At 39.7% G+C, this 22,056-nt stretch overlaps 1 protein-coding gene across 2 annotated transcripts in view; it reads left to right on the top strand.

The window, feature by feature from the left end:
- Positions 1–17,882, top strand: part of CDC42EP3 (CDC42 effector protein 3) — a 30,104-nt gene extending 12,222 nt beyond the window's left edge. For both annotated transcript variants that reach the window (XM_056357646.1, XM_056357645.1), the window contains exon 2: positions 13,461–17,882. In XM_056357646.1, coding sequence (XP_056213621.1) covers positions 13,753–14,520 — 768 coding nt within the window. In that variant the 5' untranslated portion in view covers positions 13,461–13,752 and the 3' untranslated portion in view covers positions 14,521–17,882. The remainder of the gene's footprint in view (positions 1–13,460) is intronic.
- The last annotated feature ends 4,174 nt before the right edge of the window (positions 17,883–22,056 follow it).

The following is a 22,056-nucleotide window of genomic DNA, read 5'->3' as shown; positions in this document are numbered from 1 at the left end:
TTCCTTCCCATGTGAGCTATATCCAGAGAGCCAATAATTTCTTCCCATCCAGTACTGAAGGAGCAACACTGAGATGTTGATGCCCTCCTTGGATGCAAGTTCCCTCTTGAATTTCTTGTGTGTACTGTCTCTGGCCATGTGCTCTTCTGTAATTCAGGGAGCTGAAGTGTGTTGCTTCCCTGCATTTTGACAGAGGCTATCTCTGCTAAAGAAACAATATGGACTTTTACAAGAGAAGAGATCCCCACACTATGCCTTAAATTAATGCAATCCGGGTACATTGTTGCTGTATTAAGTGTGTGTGTGTGTTTCTGAATATGGATTGGATTTGCACTTGGGCAATTGACCTCAGTTTTGCTCCCCTTGCCTACTAAGGAGAGCAGGACTAGCTGGCCACTTCTGTGGCTTGGATTCTGACCATCTTTACATTGGTATTGTTTTCAGAGTTGGTGGGATCTTTTTGTCACAGTTATTGTGGTTTTTTGTTTGTTTGGTTTTTGTTCAAGCTGGTGGTTTGTGTTATTTTAGCTTTGATTCCCTCCCCCCAGCCTCGTTTGAACAGAGGTTTTTGTCAGCATTGCAAGTGTCTGTCCTGGGCTGTACAATGTGTGTGTCACTTTTCCTTAAATTTCCAAAGGATGGTAAACCACGCTAATCAACATATCGCTCCTACCATGACTTGAATTCTGACTTCCTGAAGCTTGCAAGAGCCATTAGAAACTTGTTTTAAATAACCTTCATTAAAGCCAGAAGTTAATATTATCTACTTACTGAAGTATTAAGTAAATAAATGTGCCATTTACACAGGAAAGCAGGTCCCCAAATTATGTTCTTCTGTTTTTCTGCCTACACTCCACTGCCTTCCACACTAGCTGTATGAATTAGTACACAAAAGACTTGAGCATGTGGTAACAGCTCATTCTTGGTCAAGACGGAGGTGCACCCATGCCCAAAGGGATTGCTGCACCTCGTTTCTGTACTGCTAGAGTTGTATAAATAAGACATGTGATGACCAAGCAGAGTTAGAACAGTCTAGCAGCAAGTGTCACAATACAGTGTAAGGTCTTGGCATGTGTGTGCTTTGTTTCAGAACTGGCTTCTCTCAACTCTGAAGTAATTAGTGCAACACAGATAAGGTATAGGCTTAGTATATTTAGCTGGTGTTGGTCTAGTCAGACCTAAATATAACTTTTGCCCTGTGCAACTGATTGATTCTCCTATGTGTCCCCCAGTACTCTGTAGCATGAGGGGCAAAATGTCTGAGATTTCCAAGAGGTAAGCTACGGCATTGCTGAAAAGCCAGGTGATTGTTAAATTATGGTTGAATTTGGCTGTTGGACACCTGGTATAGGTCTCCTCAATATCCTGGGAGTGGAGTGTCACTGGTGATCTGTCTTAATTCTGTGGACAATGGTTTTGGCAATGGATTTTATATTTAATGGTCAGCTTCAGGATCTCTCTCCCCTTTGATCTATCTCTGTTGTTGGAAGTAGCATAAGGAACACAGTAACTGGTGCTGAGGAGTAAAAGGGAGTGAAAGGGACCTGCAAATGCAGAGCTGTGCTTCTGAGGTAGGAGCGAGGGAAGAGTTGTCTTGTTGAACTTGATGATCTTAAAGGTTTTTTCCAATGTAAATGAGTCTATGCTTCTATTTGGCCTGTGAGGGTTGCAGAGAGGTGCAGCTGCGTGTTGTCATTTGTTACCTAATGTCTAGCCTAGTTTCTGTTGAAATATCTGATTAATTTTGGGGGTTTTATTAATGTGGGTTTTGGAACAAATTAAATGTGACCAAGATCCCAGCAAGGATCTGAAATCTTTCTGCTAAAGAACTCTTTATACAAATTAACACCAATTTGCATCATTAAGCGCACGCTTCACTTGGGCTGCCCAACAGGATTGAACACTGAGACAGAAATTGCCTCTTGCAGTGCCTTTCTTATAAGGTGACAGCCACTCAGGCCCAGGTTGTGCTTTGGCGAGCACGTGCGTGTTCTTTTGCAGCCTTTCTGAGGAGGGGGTAGTTGCTTTACAGCAGTCTGAGTTTGCTGCGATCCTCCTCAAAAGGGCCATGTATCTTCAATTTCTTCAGATACTGACTAGCAGTTGGATATTCCGTGCCTCTCCTTATGTGCCCCGAGGGATTTACAGTGTTTTAAGGTGTGTGAGAAGGTTTGTTCAGGTAGGAGAGCTCATCATAAAAAGTTGTAACTTGTTTCTTGCAACAAAGGCAAGTTGTTGTTTTGGTTGAGTATGGTATTACACCACTGTGTGTGTCAGTGTCAATTTATGCCAGGCTTTAAATAGGATACTTTGTAATGAGTTTGTTTTCTGGTAGCCTGTAATCCTTTCAGGCTAGCTAACATTAATGAGCGGCAGCATTACTGTGGCTGGTTTTCGTTTGATCATGCACAGCCCTAGTCAGGAAATGGGTGAGGAGCATGAGTCATGATTACATTACCCTAATGTGACTGCCTACTTGAAGTTTTCTTTTTGCCGCCAATACGCTTTCCCTTGACACTACTTCTGAAAACAAAATGTCCATTTTGGAGCACTTTGAAATATTGACCTTTAAACAGAGGGATTTATGTTCTCTTGCGTCCCAAGGCAAAGTTCTAAGTGGGAGCCCCTGCAGAGTGCAGAGAGGACACGAACGTTTGCAAAATGCTTTTCCAAAAAGCTGCAAAGGACAGGACTTGACTTGCAGTACATTAGGTCTGCTTGGGTTCATTGGATCCAGCATGTTTCTCTGACCCATTTAATTATTCTGTCATGTTGCCTGCACATGCAAGCTTGAGGTCCGGTCTTCTCTACACACAGATGCTGTCATCTCATTCACCGTTTGGGTAAGCTGTGTCTTAGAGATGTACTTATCTTTTGAAATATGGCTGCAGTGACGGGAAGATAAGTGCTGAGTGCTGGCTGAGGTAAACCCCTGAGTGTTGAGGAGGTAGCTTTAGTGGGATTTGAGACAGCAGCATTTCAGACAGTTTAATTAAATACACGGGGCTTACAGTTTAAAAGAAATATCAACGGCTAATCAGTAAACTAGCTTTAGCACTGAATTGTCACTGTGCCAATCTGAATATTCAGACAGTATACCTCTGTACAAGTGCTGAGTATATTGATTTCTTTCAAATTAAACTGATCAACTCTGCCTAGTTTTAAGACCAGTATGTGAAATACGACTGTTGGCACAGAGAGTGAATGCACTCTGATACTGCTTGATATATTTCAGAAAAAAAGAAGTCTGATCAATCTGGGACAAGCAACTCAAGTTAACAGAACCAAGCATCTGTGGCAGAGAGATCTCAGGAGGAAATGGGGACCCCTGCGCTGCTGTCCAGCATGATGTGTCCCTATCAGCTGGGGCATGTCACAGGTGCCACTGACATGCTGCGGAGCAAAGCCAGAATATGAGATGTGTTTCAGTTGTCACTTATTCCTCCAGATTCTTACTTCCCTCAAATGGTGCCTTCAAATAGTGAAGTTGTTTTGTTAGGAGTTACACTATAAACTCACAGTGAAGATGGAATTTCTATTGTTTTTCCTTTTGTTTCATATCAGGGTGATAAAACAGTTACTTTAGTTGTATTGGCAATCTACTTCAAATTGCATATAGATTAAAAAAAAAAATAGAAGCTGTATTTACTCCATGATTTCATCCCCATTCCTAGAAGTGGGCATAAGTTGGACCAAAAAAAGAAATTATGTGAAGATTTTTGTAACTCATTGAAGAATCTCCTTTTTTCCATCTACCCCAACCCCATGCTCTTTGATCTCATTTTGATGACCATTCAACTCTCTGAAGGAGGTAAACTGCAACAGAGCAGAGGATTCATCCTTTTTCTATGTAATAAAACAAATGAGTCCTGTGCAACCCTATATTTTTCTGTAGCTTTGTACCTCTACCTGACTGTTAGCCTTCGCATATTGAGGGCTCTTTGGCCTTCAAGTTTGTTTTAAAAATAGTTTATCAGCCACTTCAAGATGGTAAATACTTATTTCAATGGAAGCACTTTGAGAACTGAATAATGGGAGAACTGGTGATTATAATATGCCTATGTCACTTGTGTGTTTCAAGGGGATGATAAAGAATATTTGACTTGGAGATGAAGGGTATTTGAGAGTTGGAGGTGGGGAGTTCAGGGTAGGGGTTCTGGGGGTTTTTTGGTTGGTGGGTTTTTTTGGGTTTTATTTTTTATTGAGATCTTGCAATATGATTTTATTTTAGATTACCTTTTGCCAGGAGCTACTAGTTAAGGTAATGTTAAGCTAGAGATCCTTTTAAAAAAAAAAGTAATAATATCATCTTAGATATGGTTCAAAAAACTTTCTCAACGTGACAGCAGCCTTGGGAACTGTAAGGCAGAAGCTACTGGACATACCAAGCCATTTTTACAACAGAAGTGAGTGAAATCTGGCTGTAATTCCATGGACATTTTTTCTTGCAGAAGAGTTGATTAAGAATTGCCCATCCATTCTGCCAGAACTCCATGCTCTCAAAGGGTGGTGTCTCATGAGACAGCTTCATGAGCTTGTTGCAGCTCAAAGTAGCAGTCTTACTCCTAGCCTTGTGATTTTACACCCGTTTCCTATTTAGTTTTCACCCAGTTCAGTGTGCTGAACTGGCTTATAAGGGGTCAAGTGTGTGCATGCAGTAGGGGGGGAAAATGCCTTTCTGACTGCAGCAGTTATATTGAGCTTGAACTCCTTGAAGGATTGCCTTCAGTCACACTGCAGCTGTCAGTAAGCTTTTACTGTAAACTGAGTCAGTGGGGAGAACTGCTGCTGTGAGTGGTTTGCAGCGTGGCTTGTAGGTCTGCCTGGCCACAGAGGGTACAAGGAACTGCGGTGCAGAACTGGGAACCAGCAGCGAGGAGTGAGGAATCCAGGGTGGGAACTCCTTAAACCAGCCTTGAGAGCAGAGCTGGGTTGGGGAACTACACCCTCTGTGTCAAAAGAGAAAGCCATCTATGCTAACCTGCTCAGAACTAAAAAGTGTGTGGATTCATAATCCACTTAAACTGATATGAGTTCTGGCTGACACATCAAAAGGGGCAGCACTGCCTGTCTCAATCCACATCTTCCTAAGTTCTTCCATATGACAATACCATCACTTACATGAACATGGCTTGAGCTGCGTCAGGCAGCTGTGCTGGCTAAAAACTGTTCCTTTCTTCTCTCTCAGCAGTTGAGATTTTTCAACCAGAGCAGCCACCTAACCTTTTAGGTGGCACATAAGCTCAGGTTATAGTTGGGGGTGTGGGTGTGCATTGGGGGTGTTCCAGATTTCACAATTGTTTTCCTTTGGCCCAAGAGAACTGATGGACATCTTTTTAAGCCTCTCCATCATGTGACTTATGAGTTTATGGTCCCCAGCTATTTGCTCCTCTAGTCTGCTGGCTTTGTAGGAGGAAAAGTGTGACTGCTTCACTGTACAGTCTGACGTAGCATAACCTCACCTTCAGCGGCTGCATTAGTTAAGGTGCTAGACTTTGTACTGACATGTACCTATGCCTAAATCTGCATGGTCTTGCACTCAGCCAGTTTTTGAAAGCCAATGATAAAACTGAACTATATGGTATTAAATCTGTATATATGAATGTACCAGCCAACAAAGCTAAGGAGAAGGTAATAAAGAGGGACCTTTTTTGGTCCATGGAGCTGAACAACACAATACAGTGAGTTCATTAAATTCCTATCTCTGGAGAAGAGAAAGGGTTTTATTATTCTGGAAAACATGCTAACTGTTAGAAGCTGAAAGAAAGCTGTGACTGAAACCTGATGGAAGGTGAAAAAAATGTTTGCTTGATTAAAAAAAAAAAAAAGGAATTATTTAAGACATCCTAATAAGTGGTCAAAAGCACAACTGGAAAAGACGACTATAAGGCATTTGACTTAATACTGCATCACAGCCAGTTTTTTAGAATGTTAGTCCTCTGCAGTGGCAACAAAGCAAGTATTAAAAAGCATTTAGAATCTCAGAGTACATATCAGAAAGAAGTCAGTATTAGAGGGACATATTTCTATTGAAATAATGCAGAGGTCTTTTTATACAGCATTGAGCTGCATAGTATTTTTATGAGCTGCCTGTAAATAAGTGTAAAATTGTTGCAGTACAAAGTTGCAGGTGGTCGAGATTGGTGAGGAAGTATCTTCATGAGGAAGATGGAGAAATCTCAACTGATTTATTGATTGACAGCTTGAGCACGTTCAAGTATGATGTTTTCTCTTTCTGAAGTATGGCCTTGCTTTTTATCCTAAACAATATAAATCTAGCTTATTTTCTGGAGAACAATAGCTTGGAAAGCTTTCTTCCCCCAAGGAATAGAGTCTTACTGGATAAACAGTATAATATGAGCACTACCATTGGCTGTGCTGGCAAAGTTTGTTGATTAAATGAATAAATGTGTGTATTCATCCTAAAAAAATAGAATGGGGAAGTCCACTCAGACCTGAGAAATGGTAGTGATAACAACTTTCTGCTTTTGCCAATGTAGTTTATTCTGCTTGGAGAACTCATTTTTGTTACACCAGCGTAAGAACTCTTAAGTGGCTTGTAATATTATCCTAACTTGTAAATACAGGAAAATTCCTGTTGTAAGATGGTGAGGATAAAAGCAGAAATATGATCTTGTTTATAAACAAGGCAGCAATGATGAGAAGAAAGAAGTGATTTTTATCTGTGTATAAGCTGTTAGGGAGAATGATACTGAAATGTTGTCGCTAATTCTGATGTTCTCTCAAAAGGATGTTGGAAAATTGGAAAGGGTTCAAAGGAGGGAGAGAGGGAGGGAGGGAAAAGTATTTGAAGGCTTAAAATTACTTCCCAGCATCACCACATGAGGAATTCCCCCTGTTCACTTCTATCAAAAATGATGACTGAGAAACAACTCGATTAGTATTCAAGTACCTTAACAGGCATGAAGGTTACTGGTTGATAAAAGGCCTTTGTAATCTCACAGACTGATACAGAATAAAATAATAACTGCAGACTGGGGCCAGTTGCTCAAATTAGACAGCAGCCCCAAATTAGATAACTTCAGCAGCTCCCTCCTGCTGTGTTGGTACAGCTGTCTGAAGGATATAATGAACCATGAAAAAGATTTTTGTTTTTCTTTTTCAAACCAGGTTGGCTTTGTTTCATTTCTTTTTCTTGTAAGGTAAAATGAAAACTCTTAAATAGGTGGAATACCTCCTTCATTTCAATATAATGCACAAGTACTTTAATGGTTTAGAGCTGAAAGTGTTCCCTGATTAATATAATTTACTCTGGCTTTGTCCATTTGAAAGGGTATTATGCAGGGAAAGGTAGCAATATTTAAAGGAGTCAACAATTAAAAATAATTTCAGGAACTTGTTTTTTCTTCATTCATGAACCTAGGTTTTAGCGGGGAAGAGGAGGGTGCTGGAGAAAGGGAAGATACCTGGAGAGAAAGTCGCTGGATGCAGCCTGCCCCTGTCTGTGCATTACACTTAATGACAATTAATACTTCAGGTGGACTGCTCAGAGCTAGTCTACTATTTATCTCTGATTTACGTGGGAAAAAGTGTTTGTAGCAAGGGTGATGAAAATGTATCCTTATATGATTTTTCTTACATTTCCCGTTCACTTTCCCTTCTAAAGATGACTGATAATGAATTAATTACTTTGCTTTATTATTATTATTATTTCTCCCCAGCTAGTGTATAGCTGAAGTTTTCCAAGCCTTTCTTGTCATTCGTTAATACACTCGTATTATGGAGCATATTCACATTTTCTTAGTTATCCTGAGCAGACAATTGTTTCAACAATTCAAGCTGCTTCAAATAGCAGTATCTTGGAGTATTTAGCTGCTGTTAATCTGGAAAGATATATCAGGTGGAACTCTGCAGGGCTATCTTCCATCTCTCTTATTTCACAATATTTTCATGAATGATTTCACTGTATGCTTATTACATCAACAGATGATGCTAAAACTGTATGCTGTAGAGGCCCAGATTAAAATTCCAAGTGATCCTGACCATTTGAAGTGTTTGAAATTAATAGAATGCAATACAGTGAGTATGGAGGCTTTGTTACAGGGGCATAGCCAAGAACAAGATGTAGAATAACTGGCTAGACAACAGTTCTTCACTAAAGGAGCTAGGTTTTCAATGGACCACAAACTAAATATAAGCCAATGACATTGTGATGTTGAAAGAAAAATGCAGACACTCTATTAAGAGAGAAATTGAAACCTCTGCTTGAATATTGTGTTTGCTTTTGGTTGTATTTGAAGAAAGATTTGAGCTGAGGGGAGGAAGACCAGAAAAGGAGGTTGAGGGGAAGCAAACTGAGTTCCAGAAAACATGACCTGTGTTGAAAGACTGAAATCTTTGTGGTGTTTAATCTGAAGAAGAAAAGGCTGAAAGGAGATGCATAAAATAATGAACTGCATTCATCAGGGCACAGATTGGAGGGACAAATTGGACAGGGGAGACTTTAGGTGAATCTTGTCTGATGACTAGCCCCTGTGAAGTAAATTAATGTGTGCAGTCTGCAGCTGTAGGGAATTTTAAGAGGAGGGTGGACAAACATCTTCCAGGACTAGCAGAAAGTACCTGAGTCTGCAGGATGACGGAGAAATGAATGAACTGCATCATAGGGTACCCTCTTGACCTGTGTTTCTGGGGACTAGGGATTTTATTTTTTTTTCCTTCACTTTCTGAAAACTGTATATGATAGTGGGATAAAATAGGTTAGATTTGATCTAGGAAAGTAGGTTGAGTGCAGCCTGAGAAAATGAGTTGAAGTGTGATTAACCTGATTTTTTTTTTAAAAGTAATTAAATCTGCAGCTTTAATCAGAAAGGCAAATTCTTTGATGGAGGGAGAAACAAAGGGGTGATGACTTCTAATCTGATCAGGGGAGTTGACTTTAATACAGATGAATTCAAAGGCTGGGCCTCTTATAAACAAGGTACATTTAGATGAACAGTCTGGAGGGAGAAGTGTTACCACCTGGTTAGGTTAAAGTTACTCAGAAGGTGGTGGCTCTATAAGCACAGGCTCGCTGTGGCCTGTCTACAAGCAGCCTTTCATCTTCAGAGGCTGCCAGTTGATAAGGACACTTAAGTCCACAGGAACATGAGAGGCAAGCTCTATGGTGCATCATCTGTTGCTTTTTTTCTACCTGAACACTTGGTTATACTGGGAGTTTGTTTCACCAGCATTCAGGAATTGTGACCGCGTAAGTTCAAGGCTTTTTTAGAAAAACAATAAAAACATGGTTTGCACTGATGTTGTGTCAGGCATAGTGAAAGTAACAGCACTGACAAGGATGTTCTCAACACTATGCTGCTTGAAGGTTACTGGTACCTAAAACGAACCCCTAAAGCCTAATTCTTCTGTGCTTGCAGGTATTTCATTGCATAGAAAAGTTGCAGCAGCTTGTTGCATAGTTTGTGTCTGCCTCTTGCTGTGTTACTGTATTCTCATTTGGATATTTGTATAATGTACATACTTTTTTTTCTTACTGACTAGCACCACAAGATAATTCAATGTTATTTTAAACAATGCTTTGGAAATGAGTTCCTCTGAAGTTCACATGCTTCTACCCATGATGCCTAAGACAAAGCCCAAGGGCTTCTCAGAGTACAGATTTTCTAGTGGTCCTGCTCTGTGGAAACAGGATTTTCTTTCTATCATTTCTGCTTAAGGTTCTAAGCCTCTTGGGATTTGTGCAAAAATAAAATTTTGCACCTTGACCCTCATTTGACTCTGGCTTTGTAAGCTTGGCTGTTGAGATATTTGCTGATAGTTTGTCCTTTTAAAATGGACTGTGGAATAAACTAAGGCATCCATGGAAAACTTTAAGCTGTTTGGAAGGCGATGACTGCTGAGTGGACAGAAGGTTTGTAAGGCAGATTGAGAAGTGCCTCTGAAAATATTAGTCTTTGTTACCAAGCAAAACACTTACGTGAGAGTGTGAAGTGATAGGAATGAAAACGAGCAAGTGTTACAGCCAAACTAAAACTTTAATTTTCACTGGGTTGAAACTTCTCTGACTTGGCACATGCTTGGATCTTGTCAGGAGAGGGTTATGTCTTCAACTGGAATAAAATTAATTTCATGTTGTTTTTCTCTTAAGTTAAGGTTTTCTACTGTAGGCTGGCAGTCTGCCATGGACTTTTGGTTATGCATTTGGTTTTCTGGTAATTTCTCATTCAGCTTTCCAGTTTGACTATACATTCCCTTGGTTACTGAGCTGAAATTAGTCAAAACAGAGACTTAGTAGCAAGATCAGAAAAAGGTCTCATTTTCAGACAAAGTGAACTTTACTTTGTGGCCTAGTATCAAGATTGTAGTGTGTTTTGTCCCTTCCCTTAGCCCACGTGTACTGGTGCTTCCATTAAATCTTGCTGAATGGAGGCAGTGTGTAAGGTTCCTGTGAAAATTTTGTGGACTAGTTTTTTCGTTTTGCAGGAGTTGAGCTCTAGGCTTAGTCTCATTAAGCCTTTCTTCATTTGCCAAAGTTGGACTTTTTTCTACTAAAAGCTTTTTTTTTTTTTTTTTTAAACCATATGTTATATTGATATAGGTTCTTCCTTATTTAATTGTAAATGAAATATGAGTAACAACAGTATTTTAGGCTAAGTGAATATTTCCAGAGTTATGATATATTTCAGCTGTTCAGAGTAGCTTGGAATCTGTACTCCTTTGGACAGTAGTTGACAAAGAGGATAGATATGCAGAAACAAAGTACAGTTGCTCTGAAGCCTATTATGCTGTATGTGGAAATCTTGCTCATATAGGAGGGAACCTTTATCTTTTATTTACAAGATGTAATTTGTAGATGTTCACTAAAGTGGCTAGTGAAATCTGCAACAAGGTAGCCTTTGTTTCCAGCAGAGAAAATGGTGCCTGTAGTAAGCATGTAATTGTGAAAGTTCTCTTCTAGTGTAAAGCCTCTTGCACTGGCCAAATGGAAGGCAAGGCTTTCACAGTTGCTGGGACTACTGTATGCAGAGGGATTATTTTTTGACACTGGAGTTTCTTGCAGCATCCTTTAAGGTAGGGTGGTTTTACACTGCCCCTTACTGGGGTGCTCTCATAGTGCAAGAACAAAAGGAGATTTGGATGCCCAAAAAGTTGCTGTGTTTTGGGTGTTTGCATATTCCCCACCCCGAGCTATGAGCTAAATAAACCACAGCGGTCGTCTTGTGTGTCAAAATGGATTATTTATATTTAAAGTTATGTTATGCTTGATTTTAATATTTCTTGATGTTCAGATGTTTCATTATGTCCTTCAGGTTTTTTTGAAACTCTGTGGAGTTTAGTGATAATGGGTGCTGATACACATCGAAACTGGTGGAAGCCACAAAAGCTTTGAATGAACTAGGATTTGTCTTTCATTCTAAACTACTGACCAGCAGGCATGACTCTGAACCACATTGACACTACATTGCCATTCATTCCAGATTAAAAGATCTGAAAGAATGAAGAATTAGAATGAATTTGACTTGTTATTCATGGGAAGTGAGATAGAGCTGGGTTCACTACATAAGCATAAAACAACTTTGCCATTTGGCTTTGTTTGCCAAGATTAGTCTTCTCTTTAGAGTCGAGGACATTTTGTTTAACTAAATGGGTTACTTGGGTAGATTGATAATCAGGGGGAGAAACAATGCAATGATTTTTTCAGCTTAAAACTGAAAGGTAACCCAGTTGATTAACCAGTTCTGTTGCCATTGTGTGTGGCACAAGTACAGATCTTATTTAGGACTGACTTTTGTATCTTACAGTACTGACATTGAGTTAAGATGGTGGAGTTTTGGTACATAATGTGAATCTCCTAATATTCTGTAGATCCTAATAAAATACCATTTTATTGTCTAGAAGGAAGATTTGAAGTGCTTTTGACTGGTTGATGCAATCAATTGTATTTTCGAAATTGAGTTTAGAAGTATAAAATGTCCTCATAACTCATTGAACAGCAAGTTTATTTTGTATGACAGCTTTCATCTGTCTATATCTGTTGTACTTTTGGGGGGAGGGCTTTTCAGTGATATCTGAAGTGTGGTAGATATCTGGTGGGAACCAAAAGAACAAAATACTAACCTGGCTAGATTCCCAGCTCCCCTTGTGATGCACAGTTAAGTAGTCAGCGGTAGGAGCTAATTACTAAGGTTAAAGGATTTGTGAAAATGCTTAAATACTTCTTGACAATCTGGCTGTATAGCCGTACAGTACGAAGCTTTTGAACTGGTGATTTTTACTGGGCTTAATTTGATGAAAGGAAATATCTGCTGGGGCATGGATAAAAGGCAGCAAAAGTAGCTGTTGTTACAGACAGCTTCCCTTCACTTATTGTGTGGAACAGTTTTTCCGTGCAGAAACTACAACCTCCTTTACAGAATATGAATGGTGATGGACAGAGTGTGAGGGACTTGTGTCTGAGTATTCTGGTGAGGAGGAGTGACCTGTAATGCTCTGGCGCTCTATGGACTTAATAGGGGAAAGCACAAAAACACCCAGGAGAAAAAGGCATTTATCCTGGGATTGCTGATAAGTCAGGAACTGGTACTGTAAGGAAGAAATACACCATTAAAGCATTAATGAAGAGTGGTTTGGGTGTGTGTGGGGTGTGTGTGTAGTGTCCATAACTTTTTGACCCAATAGCCTGTTAACCCTTGTGGACTGCTTTATCAGGCTTTTCAGAAACCACGTTCTAATAGGACAACTTGGTTTGCAAACACTGTTTTGTTTGGTTGCACGGAGCAACTCTTAAGTCATCGTGGCCTCATGGCCTACATAATTCATGAACTAGTCTATAACTAATTGTTATGAAGAATTCCTGTAGTCTAAAGACTGTAGTCACAAGAATCAGTTTCTTTTAAAGACGCCTGCATTTGGCTATTATTAACTAATTGTAAAGACCTGGGCTAGCACTTTTTCAAGTACCTAAACTATCCTATTAAATAGGCAAAATTATCAGAAATGTCGTGGATGACATTTGAGAGTTTCAGGACTGAATGGGGGTATCTGAAGTTCTCTAATCCAAGATGGCCCACTCCATTTCCAAAAACATTTCCAAAAAGGCTCTGTCAGTCTTCCTCAGTCTACCAAAAGCTCAATGTTGTTGATTTGTTATAAATGCGTTTCTGCATGTGCTCTCAAAGGCCAGCATTTTGAATGCCAGAAAAAGGAGAAGAAAGGTTGAGATGGTGATACTTATCAAATGAATTGTGCTCAGCCATTGTATCTAAGGAACTCTGACTTCAAAAAAAGCTATGAAGTCAGAGAAAGGTTAGCTAGCCCTTGTTAATCTAAACTCTTTTATCCTGACTAATGAAGGGAAACAATATCATAAAGCTAATCTGCAGGCTGGAACTGTCAGTACCATTGCTAATAATTTTTTTTGTTTGTAAAACAAAATTGAATTAACCATGACAAAAAAAAAAAAAATCAATGATAACCTGATTTTGTATCCCATGCAGGTTTCCTGAAGTTCTGGAAGTAGCAGGGCATTTTGGTTGCTAACTGACCTGAAACTTGCTCTATCTTGAAAAGATCTGCAGTGGGTGACGTTCACTTTCACATACCCCACAGTTCTTTGCATCAGAAGAAAGAGACCTTGTGTGCAAGAGTGGTTCAAGATGATGATGTAATGCTGATAACACTGAAGGACTCCTGAGAATAACTGACTTTGTAAGAGGCTTCTCCCTCCCCTTCCCTTTTTTTTGTTTTGTTTTGTTTTTTTAGTAACTTCTCTCAGAAACTACAAGCAAGATGCCAGCCAAAACACCCATCTACTTGAAAGCTGCTAACAATAAGAAAGGGAAGAAATTCAAACTGAGGGATATCTTATCTCCCGATATGATCAGTCCACCACTTGGAGATTTTCGTCACACCATACACATTGGAAAAGAGGGACAACATGATGTTTTTGGAGACATCTCCTTTTTGCAGGGCAACTATGAGTTATTGCCTGGAAATGAAGGAGAAACCAGAATTAGCCAGTCTGGTGGCCACAATGAATTCTTAAGGGCAAACAGCACTTCTGAATCCATGTTTACAGAAACTCCATCACCAGTGCTCAAAAATGCTATTTCCCTTCCTGCCATTGGGGGTTCTCAAGCCCTTACATTGCCCTTATTGTCACCAGTGACATTTAATTCAAAGCAAGAATCCATCAGGTCATCAAGAAATCCTAGGCTTAGCTGTGAGCCAGTAATAGAAGAAAAATTGCAGGAGAAAAGTAAACAGATGGAGGATGGAGAAACATATAAAGATGACATATGGGAGCAAAATGGTTCCTCTTCGCATTTTATTAATGGTAGAGACAGTCACTCATCCAGCTTTTCTGAACGATGCACTGATTGGCAAACAGTTGATTTATTTGATGACAGTCAACTTTCATGTGAACTAACCAAGACAAAGACTAAGTCAGAAGAATCCCTTTCAGATCTTGCAGGCTCTCTTCTCTCATTACAACTTGACTTGGGACCCTCACTTTTGGATGAGGTCCTCAATGTAATGGACAAGAATAAATCTTAGAACTGGTACTCCCTTGCTTCTTTGTAAGTGATTCACTTAAACAAAAACAAATTAAAAAACACAGTTCAAAAGCAGACACTTAAAAATCAGCTGTATTTGCAGTTGTTTTGACGGGTTTTCTAAAAATATTCTTAAAATACTATTTTTTTACCTATTGTTTTTCATGATTTTTATTACACTAAATTCTCATAGCAGGAAGGTAAATTTTAATAACAGTTTTCAGCATTTTAATAACAGTTTTCAGCAAATATAAAATGTTCTTAAGTACCAGTATTAATGATCAGAAACTTAACAGAGTTAGAGGATGATACTGATTGTGACATTTGGTTAGTTCACTTCTATGGGCTTCTGAATTTATGAGAATCTCTTAAGTGTCAGAAAGGAGACTGATATTAATTATTCACTTTTATAAATTATTACAACATCACTTTACATGTAGGCCTCTTTCTAGAACCTTGTGTTTGAGGGTTTGATAGTGTTTTTCTTCATTTTCCGTAGTACCATTTCTGTTATACCTTCACCGTAACTACTTTCTTGGTCTTAGCCTACCACTCTGTATTCATATGTGAACAGTTTGAAGCCTTTTTCAGCTTGAACACCTGGTCCAGAGTCTCAGCTGCTTTGAATGAGTATGCACAAATTTACACAAGTTGAGACTTGGGCCTGACATTGTATGTGAAATGATATGTTGTAAACAGGTGACACATGCAAGATATTATAGTTAAATTATTTTAAAGTTGAAATATATTTTCTGTGTGCATATTGGCTTTTTATTGCAGAGCCTACACATACAGTATCTCATCAAAATAGTTGCTTGGCATTATTGGTGCTCTTCTGAAAATTGTATATTTGTGTGTTTGAAAAGAATTATGTATTGATACGCCTTGCTGGTTTTTTTCTTCATTTATTGCCACAACATGCTTAAACTTGCAACTGATTATTTTAATTTTTGAAGAAGGCACTGGTTATTCACAATGCTTGTGATGTGTGCTGCAACAGGCAATGTTTTGGGAAATGTCAATCCTTTAATACAGTACCTACATGGATTGCATAGATATCTTGTGCAATACAATAAAAAAACCCCAAACTTTAAATTGCTATGTCTTTGTGATTCAGTACATAGCTTCACCAAAACACAGAGGTTTGTTTTATGCTGTAATGAAACAGACTGCAGTAGAATTGCAGAAATATGGGACCAAGGGGCAGATAAATTCTACTATCTTAATTCAGTTGACTTCTCCAATTAGGTTTACTTCCTGAGGTTTTAAGGGCAAACTCCAAGAAGGTAGGACCCTCTGGGATAAATGCTGATTTTAAGTAACTGGGGACGAGAGGGTAATACTTTGGTGCTAGTGAAATTAATGGCAAAGTTCCAGCAGCTTTCACTGAAGTCTTTAGGTAAAATCCTGACACAGTTTGTAGACTGTTCTTCATTAGATAACCTCATTTTTCTTCCTATCAAAACATGTAAGTCATGGATGATTTAATATATATTTATCCTTAAAATTTTTAGGGAGTCAATGCCAACTAATTCCCTTCTGTCAATGTGTTTTAGAAAGACAGCCATCACTCCTGTTTCTGCTTAAGCTTATATTGTTGTGCATTAATGAGAGAAGCAGCTAGAGTCTCCCATATTATTCCTGTAAATGAGGAACTGAGATGTAGAATGGCCAAGAACTGTGGTAATTTTTAAGATAATGCTTAATTGCCTTGGATTTCATATTCTCTGTGTATAAGCCTAGGTCAAATTTCCAGTGCATTCATTATCCAAGAAGAATGGTGGTTCTGTGGCTATAGTGCTTTTTGTCTTTTAGAAAGCAGGTTTTCAAGGCTTGGCTTGGCCACATGTTTCTTATGGGATCTGGGGATTTAGAACCTGATGAGAATTTAGGCCAAAACTTTCACTGGAAAGTTTGGGTGAGATGGGGAAGTAGACATTTTCTGTGTAGACCCTTCGAATACTACAATTAGAACATTAAAAGTATTTGCTGAATGGAAAGTCATTATCTTGCAGGACTCTTCAAGTAAGCATTCTCTAGAAAGCAGAAACAGACTCTTAGAGCAGCTATTGCAGTCATGTTATTTTTGCTTTGTTGTGTTTTGTACTTGATTTCCTGGCTTAGTCTGCTGAAAAATGTCTCACTACTGCAGGATTTTTTAGTCTGTATTATCCTTCCTTATGTGATTGCTTTTCTAAATTTGTAAATCCTTAGGTCTTGTGATGAGGGTGGGTGGTCTGAACTAAAATAATAACCATTGCTCCAGGCAAAAACAACTACTGTTTTGTGGAAGAGAAACTTTTCTCAAGTCAAGAACAGGACTTTTACACTGGGAAAGTATTTTTCATATTTCTTTAAAGTCTTCTTGTTACTTCCCTCAAAGCTGGATCCTTCAAATGTTCAGATCTGCTCAGTCTTACATGTGAAGACCTAGGAGATGCAAAGTTGAAATGTGCTCAGCTTCTGTTCTGACACGGTCTTCTGTAAAATACTGCTTTGTGTAAGCTGATCTGGCATCTCAGCTGTCACAATACAGCTTGTCAGATCAAAACCTTGAATTTCTGGTTTGTGAGAAATTCTGCTTTCCTGAAACCTTCATGAAATCCTTAACAAATTAGAATTTCCAAGGAGCATATATTTACACAGCAGTTTCCTGAAAACCAAGATACTGCTGCAAGTTGGCTTTCTGGCTGGAACAGAGGACTGGAAGGAGTTGCCTTGGATATCACATCGTTTTTCTCTGGCCATGGGGAAAAGTATGCTAACTGTACAACTGCCCAGAAAGTTCCACAGATGCTTCACAAGTCTTCCAGTATGCCAGAAAACTCTTCCTCATATCTTCTACTACCTGAAGTATAGTGAAGACCTAAAGATGTAATCTAAATGTGCCAAAGTTAGAAAGCATATGTCTAGTTTCTGCATGAGTATTTGCTAAATTCCTCATCTGTACAGTCCTGCAAGCTGGGGTATGCACAATACAAAAATATACCAGAAAGTCTAACAATCATCCAATTCAAGAACCCTTGAACCCCTGTCCCAGTACCCCTGCCAGCCTGACTGAAGTGGGAGGTAAAAAGCAGGTCAAATGCTGGAAACTGCACAACCCCATTTTGATCTCTGTCTTTTTCTAACAAGGACCAAATCCAATGCCTTAGAGGAAACAGAAAAGCAAAACAAACCTCCCAGCTAGATCACCACTGACGGATGGAAAACAGAGCTGGGTTTGGCACAAACACAGTTTGTCTTGAAAGTCCCTTGTATAGGTACATAAAGTAATTAATGACTTCCACGGTAACCTTATTTTCCTCTCCACATTGACAAAGCTTTATTATGTTAATAAAAATTGCTCATCAGTGACATTTACTGGAATTCACACTCTTGAAACTTTAATGTACTGAAGGTATGCATTTAATTTCACTGGTTTACCCATATCACCACAAAGTAAGTAAACGTGACAGAAAAGGGCAGAAAATAATAAAAAAAATTTAAATCTGAAGAGAGTCAGAAGCAATACCTTCTTTAAGGATGATTTTACTTTACAGTCCTTTTTCCTTTTTGCATTTACTGGTGTTAGCAAGGAAGCTAGCCATCAGGGTTAGAGCTGAAGGGCATTCTTCAATTTGTGTAGGAAATTCTCAACAAGCAACAAGAATAGGCTGAGACCAAGTTTCAGAGAAACATAGAAGGAATATCAGATCAATTTTTTTTTTCATTCCTGCTAGAATTAGTGAGAGAAGGGACAGTTTGGGTGGCTGCCTTTTTGACAATGTCAGACCAGAATTGGAAGCAGCTGTTTGATATGTCAAATATTAATAACCCAGATACATGCCTAGCGGGAAAGGTGTTGGACCTAGCACAGTGAGACCAAACAAAATTCAGATGATGCAAGAAACTAAGAAAGAGACACACAAGACTTTATTCCAAGGAAAGAAATTAATGCTTGTAAACAAATGAATTAAATTAGCAGTGACCTAACTGCAAATGTTTGCATCCATTTACTTTTTGTATGAACACAAAGTATGTTAGTACATCTGTTTCCTATAAACACTTTCATTTTATGTGTTTTTTTAAGGGGTTTCCAAATGAAAGGCTGGATCCATCACTAACTGCTGCTTTCTAGTTAGCATTTTCTAAGTATGAGAAAATCAAGGAAGCACCTAATACATTCTGGTTGCTTTTGAATATTGCAAGCTATTTTCTCCCTATAACAATTATAAGAGAACTGATTTTCTCCTGGTATTAATTAACATCATTCCAATAAAATCACAGATTCTGATTTATACCAGAGTATTGCCAGAAAGAAATATGTTTCCCAGAATATTTACACCAGAGAGAACATTTCTTTTCACAGGTACATTGCAGTATGACCCTACACATTCTTCAAGTTATTTCTTTTCCTCATTGTCTAAAACAAATCTTTCTTAGGTTATGCTCAAAGAAACTAGGACTTTAGCTTTTTGGTTGGGTGACTTTTAGCTTGTGCTACGTTTCGTTTGCTTCTTGAGATATTCATATATTTAGGAACCTTTCTTCTGTTAGAACCTCCTGTTTGGGTGCATGTGAACCATGGCAGAGGTGGAGACCAGCACTCGTATGGCATCATTAGGGCAGGGACTGAAGGCTCTGTGCTGAGCTGAAATGGGGCTCTTGAGCCCATGGACAGGGGTGGGATCCCACCTAAGAACCCTGACACCTCTGGCAGATTTTTGTGGGTAATACTTTTGACCTGAGAGATGAACCCTAATTGTATCTTCAGTAAGTCATAAATAGTCACAGAAGCCATCTAACAAACTATGAGATTTTGGTTCAGTACAAATGAAGGAGCCTTGGGCTGCTCCCTGTTTGCTACATAGGCTGGAACCATCCCACAAGGAAAAGTCAAAGCCATTGCTCATTTAGCAAATTGCTAATGCCGTTCCAGGGCACCTAACTGTCTTATTAAAAAAATGCTGCAGTTTTAGAAGACAAAGTGCTGATCAATAAAACTACTTCTCAAGAAGGAAGTTGCTCCCATGTATTGCAGAGGTAGCTATATATTTTGGTAAAATTCACACCAAGTTAGATACCATATGTCTGCAGTTAGCCAAGTGGATTTTTTGCCAATCCTTTCTTGACTCCTTTCATCTATAAGTGCTTTGAGGTCATAGTCCCCAGATATTCCGTAGAGATGGTCACATCACACTATAAGATACTGTCTCATGCACTTACGAAAGATCAGTGGACCCTGGCCTTTCCCTGCTTCTTGCCAGACTCCATATATACTGTCAGCTCTGTTGTGCCTAATGAAAGCAAGTCAGACCCAGACCCAACCCAAAGCCAGAACTAGCCATAGTGGAAACTACTCACCATAATTTGGTCCCTAGGAGCTATCTGCTGCAGTCTCAACTGGAGTCAGACCAGCTGGGACTTCTGGGAGGAGACATCCAGGAATGGGCCCATCACTGGAAAGGAGAAGAATAAATCCATCTATTGTGCCAAACACATGAGGCACATATGCCTGAGGACATAGACCTAAGAAGGACCGTGGCTAGCCCTTCAAGATTCACCCTCAGGAAAGCCATAGGGAATAATAGCTGTCCTCAGTGTGTGAGTGTATTAGCTCTACCATCAATTGTGTACTTGGTCGGGAAGCAGATTCAGGCTTTGAATACAAGGGACAGATGAGTGAGCATCAGGGAGGAGCCTTTGTTCAAGACAAATCAGGTCTTCCAAGGCAGGGGACCAAGGTCAAAGCAATGGGTGATCAGACAGACAATAGGTCACTGGGAAGCAAGAGTGGAGGCGAAGCAAAAGAGAAGTCCAGGAACAAGTCTAGTTGGAAGGCACAAGACCAAGAACCTCACATGAACAGCACTGCTACAGATTAGGAGTCCTGCCTTACAAACTGGTTTGTCAACTGTGAAGGGTTTGGTTTTCTTCCTCTGGGTATGCTTACACCTCCCAGGGGCTTTGCCAAAGGGAAGTCTGGCTCTCCGGCTCTGTGGACTGCACCTTTTGCCATATACTGGCTAGTTGTGCTTGTCACAGTTTGGCCAACACCAGGTTTCCACCTGGCGCACGGAAGTTCCCCACATCCAACAACTTTATGCTGCCAGGACATTGTCCCCACATCCTCCCCCTCCCAGGCTTATGTTGCCTGAATCCCATGGGAGAATTTTAAAAGCGAATGAGACACAGTCATCAAAGTGCAGTAAAGTTAGGTTCAACCAGGCTCAATCTCTCCACCTGGCCCAACAAATGATAAATAACTATGTGTCAAATTTCAGAAAATGACTTGGTGGTTATAAATCTGAACTACAGCCCCAATAGTAGAGTAACTTTGTGAGAAGTATTTCCCAGGATAGCAGACATCTCCACTGACCTTTCATAGTGTCTATAAACACAGCTTCACCAGGGAATATTTAGCTTGGCTTCCACCCTCATCTTGTGGGAACAGGTAATTTTCTAGGTCTGAAGTGACACTGATCACAAGAACATAAGATGAGCTGTACTGGATCACATCAAACTCCATCTAGCCAATATCCTGTTACCAGAGAGTGAGTGCTCAGGGAGCAATACTGGGCATAGAAGGCTGTTGGGTTGATGAGGCATAATTTCCCCTTTGTATATGCAAACTGACTACTCCTAATCACCTTCTTATCCTTCTTTTGTTTCAAAATGTTTTAAAGGATTATTTGCTCAATCACCTTCCCAGGGATTGTGGTGGGGCTGACAAGATCCTCCTTCCCCTTCTGAAAGACAGAAGTAACTTTTACTTTCTTCTAGTCCACAGGAAACTCTCCTGATCACCATGATCTTCCAAAGATTATCAAGAATGCCCTTGCAATAACATTTGCGCTTGTGGTTGCATGCCATCAGACCCAATGGACTTCTATCCAAACAAAATGTCCATTTTGTTTAAATATTCCCTAACATGATCCTCCTCCACCCAGGCTAAGTCTTCCTTGCTCTAGACTCTCCCACTGGTCTTGGGAACCTGCGATGCTTGAAGACCAGTCTCACCAGTAAAGACTGTGGTGAAGGAGGCATCAAATACCTTAGCCCTTTCCACAACCTTTGTTACCAGGTTCCCTGCCCCTTTCAGCAGTGAGCACATATTTTCCCTACTGTGCTCCTTATTGCTGCTGATGTACTTACACAAGCCTGTCTTGTTGCCCTTCACCATCTCTCACCATCACCTCATATTCAGCTCAGCGGGATTTGGCTTTCCTAACCTTGCCTCTGTATGCTTTAACAGTGTTTCTATATTCCTCTTGGGTCACTGGACGGAGTTTCCACCTCTTGCATACTTCCTATTTATACCTGACTTTAGTCAGGAGCTTCTTGTTTGTTCATGCAGGTCTCCTGCCACATTTACTTGATTTCCTTCTCATTGGGATGAGTCTTTCTTGAGTTTGGGGGAGGTGATCCTTGAAAATAAACCATCTTTCCTGGATCTCTCTTTTCTCCAAAGCTCTATATCATGGGATTCTTCCAAGTAGATCCCTGATAGGTTAGAGTCTACTCTCCTGAAGTCTGGGGTTGTGATCTTGCTTTT

Source organism: Falco biarmicus, chromosome 12, assembly GCF_023638135.1.
Source record: "Falco biarmicus isolate bFalBia1 chromosome 12, bFalBia1.pri, whole genome shotgun sequence".
Classification (NCBI taxonomy): domain Eukaryota; kingdom Metazoa; phylum Chordata; class Aves; order Falconiformes; family Falconidae; genus Falco; species Falco biarmicus.
This window is presented reverse-complemented; position numbering and strand designations above follow the sequence as displayed.